The 12635-nt window shown below is 39.4% G+C and overlaps 1 protein-coding gene across 50 annotated transcripts in view; it reads right to left on the bottom strand.

Annotated features, from left to right (window-relative positions):
- Positions 1–12635, bottom strand: part of SYNJ1 (synaptojanin 1) — a 91645-nt gene that overhangs the window by 15416 nt on the left and 63594 nt on the right. For 34 of the 50 annotated variants that reach the window (XM_072740830.1, XM_072740812.1, XM_072740826.1 and 31 more), the window contains 5 exons: positions 9412–9490; positions 5923–6085; positions 2250–2459; positions 1226–1366; positions 625–663 (listed from right to left, as the gene is read on the bottom strand). In XM_072740830.1, coding sequence (XP_072596931.1) covers positions 625–663; positions 1226–1366; positions 2250–2459; positions 5923–6085; positions 9412–9490 — 632 coding nt within the window. The remainder of the gene's footprint in view (positions 1–624; positions 664–1225; positions 1367–2249; positions 2460–5922; positions 6086–9411; positions 9491–12635) is intronic. The other 16 variants (XM_072740835.1, XM_072740836.1, XM_072740833.1 and 13 more) reach the window with 1 other exon arrangement.

The following is a 12635-nucleotide window of genomic DNA, read 5'->3' as shown; positions in this document are numbered from 1 at the left end:
CTTTTTAAAAAAGTGACCCATTTGTTAATAAAAATTTCCTTATTAAAAAAATTTCCTTATTGAAAAAAAAACCAAAATCATTGTTAAAAAAAGTGAAGCATGAGTTTTATGACAAGTTACAATAAAGCCATGCAAAATGAAAGATATATTTCAGATAATTATAACTTTAAATTGCATTCCTAGGAAATTTTGCTAATCACTAGATTTGCTAAGCTTCTAGAAAAGGAAAGTACCAGTGCATCACTAATCAAATACTTGGAAAATATTTACCACATTTACTATACCTGAATTCCTTTTAAAGTTAATGTGATTTGAGGGGAATTATATTTGTGTAACCAAACTAACTATATTTATTAAGAAAAAGTGTGTCAGTCCTTGATGAGTAATTCAACTACGTCTACTCGGAGAATGGAAGCCTTTATCAGTTCTGTTCACTAATAAAACTATAATCTTTTACTCAACAGGAATATAATGGAAGTTTGGCACTATTTTTAACTTGGAGTATAAATATCATTCACTTTGGCTTTTATCAAACAAATCTAAAATGTCTTTTCATTACACGGATCAAACTCTAAAACATAAATGAACCAAGAAGCATGTATTAGAACAAATATAAATGGTTACCTCCGAATTCTTTTCTAGCAGGTGCAGGACTCCTAGCCCCTTATAGTTCATAAGAAAATATGCAGCAAGAAGGAAAGGACATTAAATAAAGAACTGAATGTCAAATATTTACTATAGTATTCATGATGTTAAATATCATGTGGGAACTACATATTAGTATCTTGGTACTGTAAAAAAGCTATTATTTAATGCAAATACTTCTAACAATTTAAGTTTTAACTATACTTACTTAAAAAGAATATTTAAGCAAACATATAAAACTTGATCATAAATAAGTATATGTATGTTCCTTGGTTCTAACTATATATTTTACAGAAATTAGTACAACTACATCAAATTAGCAAAAACAAAGCAAACATTTTGTGCACACCTATAAGAAGGCAGCTAGAAAAACCTATCTCCGAAATCCAGTTGGGAAAGACTCTTTTTACCTGTTCTGTTGCTCCTACCACATTCCTGAGAGAAAAGCTCAGGTAGTGGCAACAATGATAGAAAAACAATAAAATCTAGAAGCTCGGGTTTGAAAAATGCAAGACTTTTTAAAAGAGAATGGAGGAATATTTTCCGGTCTGGCATTAGTGGAAATCAAACGGTTTGTTACCTGAAGGTGGAGGTGGTCTCTGGGGGGGCGCAGGGCGTGCGGGGGGAGCAATCGGGCGGGGAGGAGGTGGCCGTTTGGGCTCAAGGGGCTGGGAATCTCTTTGCTGTAGCTGTGTTGCTGGGAGAGTGTCGACAGGAGAACCTAGAAAAGTATGTTAGGTAAGATCAGATTCTACGTGGGTGTGAGCACAAAGATATGGTACTTCCCAAGACATATGATATATTCACAATTTTGATCATTTTCTCCATTGGTACTATAGCACACTGACATGCATTTTTATTACCAATAACACAAGCAGTTCTGCCATTAAATTCCCCTTCGAGACCACAGAAGCAATAGCGCTAGCTAGCTCCATATGGACACCTTAGCTAGGCCCCAGGAGCACTGATTTACTGAGTGGCCCCATCAAGAGGGCAAAAGTGTTGGTTCAATGAGGTCATTTGCAGCCTGCTGGCCTATCCAGAGAAGAAAAAACACATCTCTTCTTTTTCCTATACCTATCTAATGAAGCCAGTCCTCTAAGAGTAGTAGTATGGAGAACTGGAGAAATTTATGAAATGGAAGACATTTTCTGGAGATGTTGGTAAGCATAGAACAGTGATTTAGTCATAGGATATATATAACAACTTCCAGAGACAAATCTTCCAATTTTGGAGGAGTAATGACTCTTAAATTTGAATTCAAAAAAATTCTTTGTCTCTCCTTGCTTCATACTATAATATAGGTTATGCATAGATAGATAGATAAGCCCAGATAGTTATGAGTTCTTAATATACTGACCAAAAAAACATCGATTTTAAGATATGGATAAACCTAACCTCACAGAAGAAAAGGTTTAAGAAAAACTCTCATCTAATGAAAGCGATGATGAGTTTCCTTTCCATTCAGGGCTTACCATCTACAAGTTTCCTCTTTTGCATGCACAGAAAACATGGGACAGATCCAAAGGCATCAGAGATTTGACCACCTAAAATCAAATAGGTCAGCTAGGGAAAGTTACATAAAACTTTAAATAAATACCCACTTTGTGAGCTCGGGTGCCCAGGAGTTCTTGATGGTGCTCGGCTTGGTCTTACAGGAAGGGAAGGTACAGGGCCCTCCGATATGGTCGGTGACTGGCAGGGACTGGTCCGGGGTGAAGAGCCTGGGGAAGTGCCCAGGCCAGAACTTGAAGATGGCTGGAGGTGCTGGGGAAGAATTTCCTCCACTTCAGCACTGTAGTCATCGACATCACCTAAGGAAAGGAGGTTGTCAAAATCACCACCATTTTAACTTTCTCAGAGATTGTTTTCACCAATCCAGGTTTTAAGAGGTTCAATACACAAAATAAACGCTAACATTACGACATTGCAAACACATACAGGTTAAACATGTAGACATATATGAAAAATGCATATGTATAGAACTAGAATGAGTATATACGCCCTTACAGAAAACTGTAAAGATAGCCCATTACCTCAGAGCAGCAGGATGCCAGCAGTGCCTAACATCTGCAGCTGGGCTAACCTGACGACTTTCAATATTCCACTGAGCAGCTATCTCAGTGCTGGCTGACTCAGAAGTTTACTCTGAGTCAAAACCTCTCCTTCCAAACCTTCTTACTTGCTCCATGGAACCACTCCTTTCCCATTGCCCTCAGCTCCACTCCAGCCCTCAGACAGCCATGCACCCTTCGTCAAGTCTCCTCACCTGAGGCCTCCCAATCTCTCCACCTTTCCTCAGGGTTGGAGAGTAGAGGCAGGGTGCCCTTTGCAACCTGGTTCCAGTTTCAGAACACTAATCCTCCAATTCTGAACAAAAAGGTCTACTTCTTTGAGGCTATGCCAGCAGGAATTTATGTTAACGCCCTCCGCATCCCCTAGCTGCCATCATCTCCAACCTCCATCCTTCCAGTGACTTGAATCCACTCATCAAGGACTAAGCAGAGAGTAGGATGATGGTTGGGTCCTACCATCTTTCTGGGTGGAATCAAAATCCATGGAGACAGGACATCAACAACCATAATACCTTGGTCTTGTCCTTACATCCTCTTCCACTCAAACATACACAGCACTCCCAACTGCCTTCGCTCTGAAATAATACTCAAAAAACACATCATTCTGATCACTACCTCCCAGCCTGCCAGTTCTCTCCCTCAGTGACTCTTGCCCCTTGTGACTTTATCAGGATCCAGGCCTTTGATCCCTCTGCTTTTGGTCCCTATCCCTTTCTGCTTCTCTGGATTTGTCCTCAGTTTCTATGGCACTTCACCTCGGCCACCCTCACGCACTACTCTTCTGTCCCAGCTGCAGCAGTTCCACTTTTAACCTCTCCATCACTGCACCAGGGCTGCTGAGTGCTGCTGCTGCTGCTGCTGCTGCTGGGGAGAATCCTGTGGTGCCTATGATTGCAGTCTTATTAAATTTGCAATGTTTAGCCTTCTCTGGGATCCCAAAGCTGCCTGGCAATTTCATGACTGGCTCTCCCCTGACTCCTTCTCAGGAGCTTTATCTCAAAGCTTCTCAACTCTCCAGACACTGTGGGTTATCCTACTGCCACAGATAACCTCAACTTTTAACACTTCTCAGAGGAAAAAGAAGTCCTAAGATGGGACCCCCATCCCCTTCAACAACCTGCTGCCAAGCTGTGTCCAATCCCACAGCTGCACTCAGGTCTTGTGGTTCTGCCCACCCCTGTTTTCCCCGTGACCTGTTCTATCACCACTTCTGCCCTGCTGGTCCCTAACATTGTCAGCCAACTCTCAAGCCTCTTTCATTTCAAATGGCATTCCCTGGATCCCCAATCTCCCTGGAGCAAGTGCCTCTCTCTCCCCAGCCCCATCTTCACTTTCCTAAAGAGCTGTGTAGAGACACGCTCTCCACTTCCTCACCTTCTCTCCACACCTCAATTTACCACCATCTGCCTTCATCGCTGCACTGAAAGTACTCTCATGAGTGTTGCCAACAGCCTCCTTCATTGGTATTAAATCCAAAGGGCAAGTGGTGGTCTCCATATCTTCTCATCTCTCTGTGACACAGGACTCCTCTGACTATGCCTTCCTTGTTATCAGTTCTTTCCTTGATTTTTAGGCCAATCTCTTGGCTCTTTGACATTTATAGTTGTTTCTTTTTCATTTTCCCTTTGTGAGCGGCTGCCTTTTCCTGACCTTAAAATCTGTTCATTCCCAGGACCAGTTTTTTCCCATCTCTATACAGTCCTTTTTACCAAGCTAATGAAAAAGCATGCCTTGAGCTGCCATCAGAGCTGCCCTGTGAGCCCAGAGGTCTCTGCGGAGCACCAGGTCCACATACCCACAGCCTATATGTGGGCCCAGAAGGCTCCAAAGACACCTCAGTCCAACATGTTCCAAACCAAATTCATCTTCCACTCCACATCACTCCCCCACCTGCTTTCTTTTCTCTCCCTTTACTTCCTCATGAGTGGAATACTTATGCAAGAACATTAAGCCTTTTCCTCTTTTGGTTCCTGTATGTTCCTTCTTCCTGGTTCACTCTCTCTCTCTCTCTTTCTCCTTCATCTAATTCTCAGCCAGTCTTCATTCAGACTCTTAACTCAAATTTCAAATTCTCTGGGAAACCTTTCCCAATTTCCCAAATCTGAGGTAGGCAACTGTCCTGTGCACTACCACAGCGCTGTTCATTACTGCATCTCTGTCACTAATTCTCACTGCTTGCTCACTTGTAACACCACTAAGCTAGGAGTTCTGGAAGGGCAGGATGACATCTGTTGAATTTCTGGCACCTAGTATGCACTTGGCACATACAACGTAGGATATAAATGTATGGACTAAGCCAATGAATGAACAGAGGAACATGAAAGCTGGAGTTGTAAGGATTCAACTTTTAATTGTGTTAACTGGATATACATGGCCTCACAGTATGATATGTTGTCATTTTTTAAACTAAGGGATGCACTGTCATGGGAAATATGCTAGAATAATACAGCATATAGCATGAGAAGGCACCTTCATTTCTTAATCACATTTAAGGAGGGATGCCTGGGTGGCTCAGCGGTTGAGTAGCATCTGCCTTTGGCTCAGAGCCTGATTCTGGATTCCTGGGATCGAGTCCCACCTCAAACTCCTTTGCATGGAGCCTGCTTCTCCTCCCTCTGCCTGTGTCTCTGCTTCTCTTTCTGTGTCTCTCATGAATAAATACATAAAATCTTTAAAAAAAAATCACATTTAAGGAAATTATTATCCAGATGACTGGATACTAAACACTAAATTTGAAATAGCTACATTTATATGGATCCATTCAAATGCATGTGTTCCTAGCCTTCTTGATAATCCTTTAAAAATTACTTTGAAAAGGATCTTCTTTTGTTGTAACTACTTAGAACTCATTTCTGTTGTTAGAACACCCATTTTGAACTTCTACTTTTCTACCTTAACTGCAACTAGTAGGACCATAACCCCATACCAGAAATACCAATTCGTGCTCCTAGCACAGAAGGACATAAACCTACACTTGTAAAGATCTTAACCTTTAAATGGAAGAATGGCCAATACATTTGCAATCTGAAGTCTAGGTACAGGCAAAAGAGACACAATACAATGCAAAACAAATTTAATTAATACTGCTCTGTGTGTGGCAAGAAGATAGAGATGGATAAACTTGGAGGCTAAGACTTCACTGATAAGAAGGACACTTATCTAGAAGCAAAGAAGTCAAAGTCAATGTGTTCCATAAACAAACCTTCCATATCAAAATCTGCGGTGACCTCCGCATCTTCACCAAGCAGGGTGGAGCTTGTCGATGATGGCAATGCAACATTAATTTTCTCTAAACTCATTTCTTCCTCCAAATTTTTGATCCAGTCTGGACTTTTTAAAGTAATAGTTATAGTCCGACCCAATAACTAGTTGATAAAAAGAGATGGAAAATACAAATTCATTGGCATGAAAATTATCTTGGAAAAAAGCAACTGTTTTAGTTACACTATGCAATAATCTAGACTTCATTCAGCTAGATTCAATACAACGTATACTGTCTCACATATACTGAATTTTTAAGTACCTGAAACATTCCCAATCTTCGCTCTAAAAGACCGTGTTGCTAAATCTAAGGTCTTTCTTCTAAGATGCACACAGATCCAGGTTTCCTTTGCTGTAGCCAGTATCTTTCCCTGGCCAGATGTAAATTCACTGACGACTCTGCTACATAATTTTATACTTCCTTTGATTTTGATCCACAGGTTAAGTAACTGTTCTTAATTGAAACAATTCTAGAAGAGAAGGATTGGCATTCTGCCTTTCCTATAACTGTGAGTGGCTTTTAGACAAAAGTATGATCTAAAACAAACACATTATAATTAAGTCACACCAGCCTGTTGATGTATTTAAAAAATAATCTCAAAAAACTTGTAGAAAGCCACAGACTCCCTGGTCTCAAACAGAGACTGTGCACTAGAAAAACATTCTCATTTAAAATTCATAACATGTAACAAATTTGCTTTTTAAAATGTAAGCTCTCTCCTACATAGTTTCAACTCCCTTCATTTAAAGAGCTTCTGGAGTATATAAAATAAGTGAACTTTTCTGGTATTTCCAAATAAGCTGTGTAGCTGTGACCAACATGCTGAGAAGACAGCCGGCACCTCTGAGGGTACAGATCTTCCTTGGTTCCAAGTGCTATCGAATTAGAATTCCTTGAAGGCACAGAATGGAGACACTGAAAGCTGTTGGCCTGAATGGTACGGTTTTTAATAGCGATTTAGAATCTGCCCTGAACTTTGAAGTTAGTGTTGTAAGAAGCTAATCATCCTTCACCTGCCTATCAGAGCAAATCAATTCCATTTCAGAACTTGGCAACACGCTTCATAGGTCTTTCAAGAACATGCTCAAGAAGGTCATCTTTGGGGGCACCTGGGTGGGTCAGTGGTTGAGCATCTGCCTTTGGCTCAGGTCATGATTCATGATCCCGGGGTTCTGGGATCGAGTCCTGCATCAGGCTCCCTGTGAGGAGCCGGCTTCTCCCTCTGCCTGTTTCTGCTTCTCTCTGTGTGTCTCACGAATAAATAAATAAAATCTTAAAAAAAAAAAAAAAAGGTAATCCTTTAGGTTTACCCCATTTAAACTAACTTTTTCCAGATCCTCCCCTGGAATGGAAGAACTCTTATGGATCTACATCCTAAAAGACCTGGGGCTGAAATAATGTTATTAACAAAGGCAGCAGACTAGACATTTGGAAATGTCTAACTTTCAAAAGGACAAATTAAACATTATTACGTACTTTCCATAAACATAATTTTTACAGAATTTTCAAAATATTTTTAGGGAGCTAAGAGAGGGTATTTCCTAAGAGCATAATGCAGATAACTAGACTTAAAGGTGAGAGGGCTGAATTAGAGGGGAAAAAAATAAAACAAGGAAAATTAAACTATCAGAGAAAGGCAAAAGAAATACTCAGCAAGGGAGTAAGCTGGCAAGGTCAAATTGAGAGTTGCTCTTAAATATTTATATCCTTGGGGATGAGGACATGCTTTTGAAGAAACTAAAGCTAGAAGTTAAAAAATCTGTAATTTTCCATACAGTTAAGACACAATAAAGTTACAATACTGACAGGAATGTCTGCAGCACAAATGGAAAGGGACTGAACTTTACACCAAGGCTGCTTCAGAAGATGAATAAATACCTCAGGGAAAAATGGGTTAAGGACATAAACAGCTCATTTAGAAAGTACCAATGGCCAATAAATTAAGATAACCAGCAATCCAAATCTTCATGGAAATGACATACTACTTTTGGTTTTCTAGGTTGTCAAAGTTAGAAATTACCCAGCATCAATCAGGATGCAGATCTTAGGTAATCTGAGGCATTATATAATTAGATCTATACTTTCTGAAAAGCAATTAGGCAGCAAGCACCAAATTTTAATATGTCTATACTTTCTAATAAAGCAAATTTAATATTTAGGGATTTATCCTAAGGTCAGGAATAATAGGAGAAGCACACAAAGTTATAGTGTACACAGGATTTCCCTGGAGTGGTTTTAATAATTAAAAGTTGGATAAAATCTAGCTATTAATAAGAGTTTGTTAAATAAATTTATGTATTTATCCACATAATGAAATTAATGCAGACATTAACAATGACATATTTGCTCATAGAGAAAAATGTCCACGACATAGTCTCAAGTGAAGAGGTAGTGAGAAAACAGCATTTACAACACAATCTTGTTTGTGTCTGTGCATGTATGTATATGTGAACATGTATATCCCACTTGTGTTAATACACACACAAATGTATATATAATACCATTGGTTTTTATATACATGCATCCATGAAGGTTAAGAGAAATTATTTTGTAATGGTTGGATTAGGGTTCTTCATTATCTTTCTTTACAATTTATTTTGCTTGGGTATGACTATTACACTAGGTAAAACTAGCATATAAAACCTCTTTCAAAAGCAATATATGTGTGGAAATTTTACTTTTATTCCAAGGAAACTCAAGTAATGTGATAGAAGAGGAAGCTCAGAGAAGTCCTTATGAGCTGCCTGTTCACTGTTGGGAGAAATTAGGCCTGGACTTTAGATCATCTAGTCTAGTGACCATATACTCAGTAATTTAGGATCTATCCAAAAACATTCAGAAAAAATAGACACAGGACTTTATAGAAGTAAACTATTCTAGGTCATTGATGTAGATTTCTTCCATCAATAACATTTTTAAATCATAGGTTAGGAATACCTCCACTAATTGAAAGATTCCAAAAATATTTCAGGGAGATGGATTTGTCATCTATGGGAATTATTTTACCTATACCTGAATAAGGTATCTGGGCACCATGATCTAAGCCAATAAAACAAGTTCCTAGGAATACAGTATATCTTCTTCCCCTGTTTTCTTGTAAATAAAGCATTTTCTTCATTTGATAGAAATCTTTCCTACAATGAATGAGCCACAATATGTATCTCAATTAATAAAGTTTCCATATAATAAAAATCCAATTAGGTGGTAAACACGTTTTCTTCTTAGTCTCTTACCAGTGGTTAGTATCTTTAGGGAGGATCAAAGTAATTCCAAGCCAGTCAGAAACCTAGTCTAAATAATAAATATTAAAACACACCATAAGGCTTTGCACTGGAAATACATTTAGACGATTTCGCTGCATGTCTATAAAAACATAATCTTCAGATACCTTATTTCAAAATGGTTTAGAATCAACAAATGCTACCTTACCTCTTTACCATTTAGGTTCAGAACACTCAAGGCAGAGCTTCCCTCCAAAAATGTGACCCACATTTTATCTTCCACAAACCTTCAAGAAAAAAAATAAACCATAAAAAATAATTAATACCTTATATATAACTAGCCCAATGACTATATGATTAACGGGCCCATAGAGGCCAGGAAGTGAAAAACAATGGGGAGAGCAATAGGATCGCTGATGATCTGAAGAGGGCACTCTTCCTCTAAAAGCTTTCAAATTCAAATTTGTTTCAAATATTATGCTAATAAAGCAGGACCTGTGGACCTCCCATTTGTGATCCATGCTAATCTAATCCTTCACTTCACTGACAAGGGAAAAAAGGGCCAGAGGTTCTAAGTGGCTTGTTCAAAGTGACTCTAGAAGGATAATGAGTTACAGGGCTAGAATCCAAGTCCCCTGTCCCTGTAGTCCAGAACTATATATTTTCATGGTCTCGATGACTTCCCTGAAGCAAATTTCCGTTGATCAAGAAATAAGATAGGGAGTTGTCATTAGAATGTTTAAATCTGACTGGCCCTAAGCTGCCTTTATTTGTTGTGGTCCTTGCCTTTATTCATTGACAGCCATTTACTCTCTTGGGACTTCAGTGGCCTTGCTATGATTCTAAGTTTGTAATTTTTTTTTAAATTTTTATTTATTTACTTATGATAGTCACAGAGAGAGAGAGGCAGAGACATAGGCAGAGGGAGAAGCAGGCTCCATGCACCGGGAGCCCGATATGGGATTCGATCCGGGGTCTCCAGGATCGCACCCTGGGCCAAAGGCAGGCGCCAAACCGCTGCGCCACCCAGGGATCTCCCTAAGTTTGTAATTTTGAAATAAGAAACCCCAAAAGAAAAAATAAAAAGGACACTAAACAAGTTCTGAATAAGATGATCACTGACATGTAATAATGTTATGGTTTTAAAAAAAGAGGAAAACAAGAATAGTATCAGTCTTATTCATAGAAACAATTTTACACATTGAACAACTCCCAATTATACAAATCAAGACCAGAAATCCCTGCAGATTTTTCAAAGGTGTAAATATGTAAATATGTACACGTGTACATACACACACTTAACCTAGGATTCAAAAGTATGGCTGATGTGTATCAAGAGGAAGAGGCTAAAAAGCAGAAATATGAATAAGTACTTTATCCTGTCTAAATCAGAGGGCTGGAACAGATTCTACAATCACCCAAATATGACCAAGATAAGTGACTTAATTTCTTTGGCATACAGTTACTAAGCTACAGGATGCCATCATTTGAAAGAGACAGAGACATCATTCCCATGTGAATACCTGAATACCTCCATGTTGCCAATGGAGAAGATCCCTCCTCCAAAGGTTATACTCTCACTACCATAAAGTTGCACTTATGCTCACCAGTCCCCCAACCTCAAACATTACGACAGCTCTCCTTCTATCCATGGGGGATACATTCCAAGAACCCCAGTGGATGCCTGAAACTGCAGATTGTACCAAACCCTGTCTATACTATGTTTTCTCTACATACACACTTACAATAAAGTTCAGTTTATAAATCAGGCACAGCAAGGGCTTTGCAATATTAAATAGAACAGGGCAGCCCCGGTGGCGCAGTGGTTTAGCGCCACCTGCAGCCCGGGGTGTGATCCTGGAGACCCAGGATCGAGTCCCACATCAGGCTCCTTGCATGGAACCTGCTTCTCCCTCTGCCTGTGTCTCTGCGCCTCTCTCTCTGGGTCTCTCATGAATAAATAAATAAAATCTTAAAAAAAAAAAAATAGGGATCCCTGGGTGGCGCAGCGGTTTAGTGCCTGCCTTTGGCCCAGGGCACGATCCTGGAGACCCGGGATCGAATCCCACGTTGGGCTCCTGGTGCATGGAGCCTGCTTCTCCCTCTGCCTGTGTCTCTGCCTCTCTCTTTCTCTCTGTGTGACTATCATAAATAAATAAAAATTGAAAAAAAATTTATAAAATGTATTAAAAAAAATTAAATAGAACAATTATGACAATATACCGTAATAAGTGTTATATGAATGTGGTCTCTCTCAAAATATCTTATTGGATTGTACTCACCTTTCTTGTGATGATGTGAGATGATGAAATGCCTACATGATAGATCAAGTGAAGGGAATGACATAGGCATTATGGAATAACAGCAGGCTATTACTGACCTTCTGACCCTACCTCAGAGGGAGGATCATCTGCTTCCAGATCACAGATGACCTCACGTAACTGAAACCATGCCTTAGTTTGTTGTAAACCATGGATAAAGGGGGATCCACAGTGTTTGTTCTTTGGTAGTAGAACCAAAGCATTTTTGGTCATATGGCAAGGCTCATTTCTTGATCCTATCCTTAATTAGCAATGTGCTCCTTATGCATTTTTAACTTCAGCAAGAGATTCTAGTTCCTTTTTTTTCCCCAAAGATTTCATTTATTTGAGAGAGAGAGAGAGAGAGAGAGAGCAAGCAAATGCGAGTAGGGGGAAGGAGAGTGAAAGAGGGAGAAGCAGGCTCCCTGATGAGCAGGGAGCCCAACATGGGGCTTGATCCCAGGACCCTGATATCAGGACGGGAGCTAAAGGCAGATGCTTAACTGACTGAACCACCCAGGTGCCCCCATGATTCTGGTTCTAATAACCATGGGCTTATGTAGATCTTTTCAGAAGCTGTGTTTTCTTCCTGTTTTCTACTACTGGGGTAAAAGCTTCTAGATTTTTCTCTCAATTAATAAAAGTATCTAAATTTGCCCTGTTTACATTTCCAGGGAATCTCTTATTTACAAATAAATGGGTTTACAGACTTTGGTCACTCCTGAATGGTTGTTTTATTCTAGACCAAAAGATAATGGTCTAGCTTTACTGGTGACAGTAGTCCTCTCCTTGTTTACTTCCATGTCTGCTCTTTCTATTCTAAGTTGGTTGTCCACAGGTATAACAATGAGAATATTCCATGTGTGGAGGAAATGCATAGTTTTATAATGTTAGGGTAATACCTTGTTTTGTTACCAATATTTTTTCTAATGATGACAAGTACTTTGGAGAAAACTTTTGACTTCAAATTTAATACCAAGTTCCTTTGAGACTGGGTTATAAAGAGGTTTTTCTTTATCAGAGTCTTTCATCCTTTATGTACACTTTGGATTCTTTTACGTTTGCTCATGAGGACACTTGTCTGCTACAATGCTGCCCACATGGCGCTCCTGGTAATTTGGCTTTCTGTACT

This window comes from Vulpes vulpes, chromosome 15 (genome assembly GCF_048418805.1).
Source record: "Vulpes vulpes isolate BD-2025 chromosome 15, VulVul3, whole genome shotgun sequence".
Classification (NCBI taxonomy): Eukaryota; Metazoa; Chordata; class Mammalia; order Carnivora; family Canidae; genus Vulpes; species Vulpes vulpes.
This window is presented reverse-complemented; position numbering and strand designations above follow the sequence as displayed.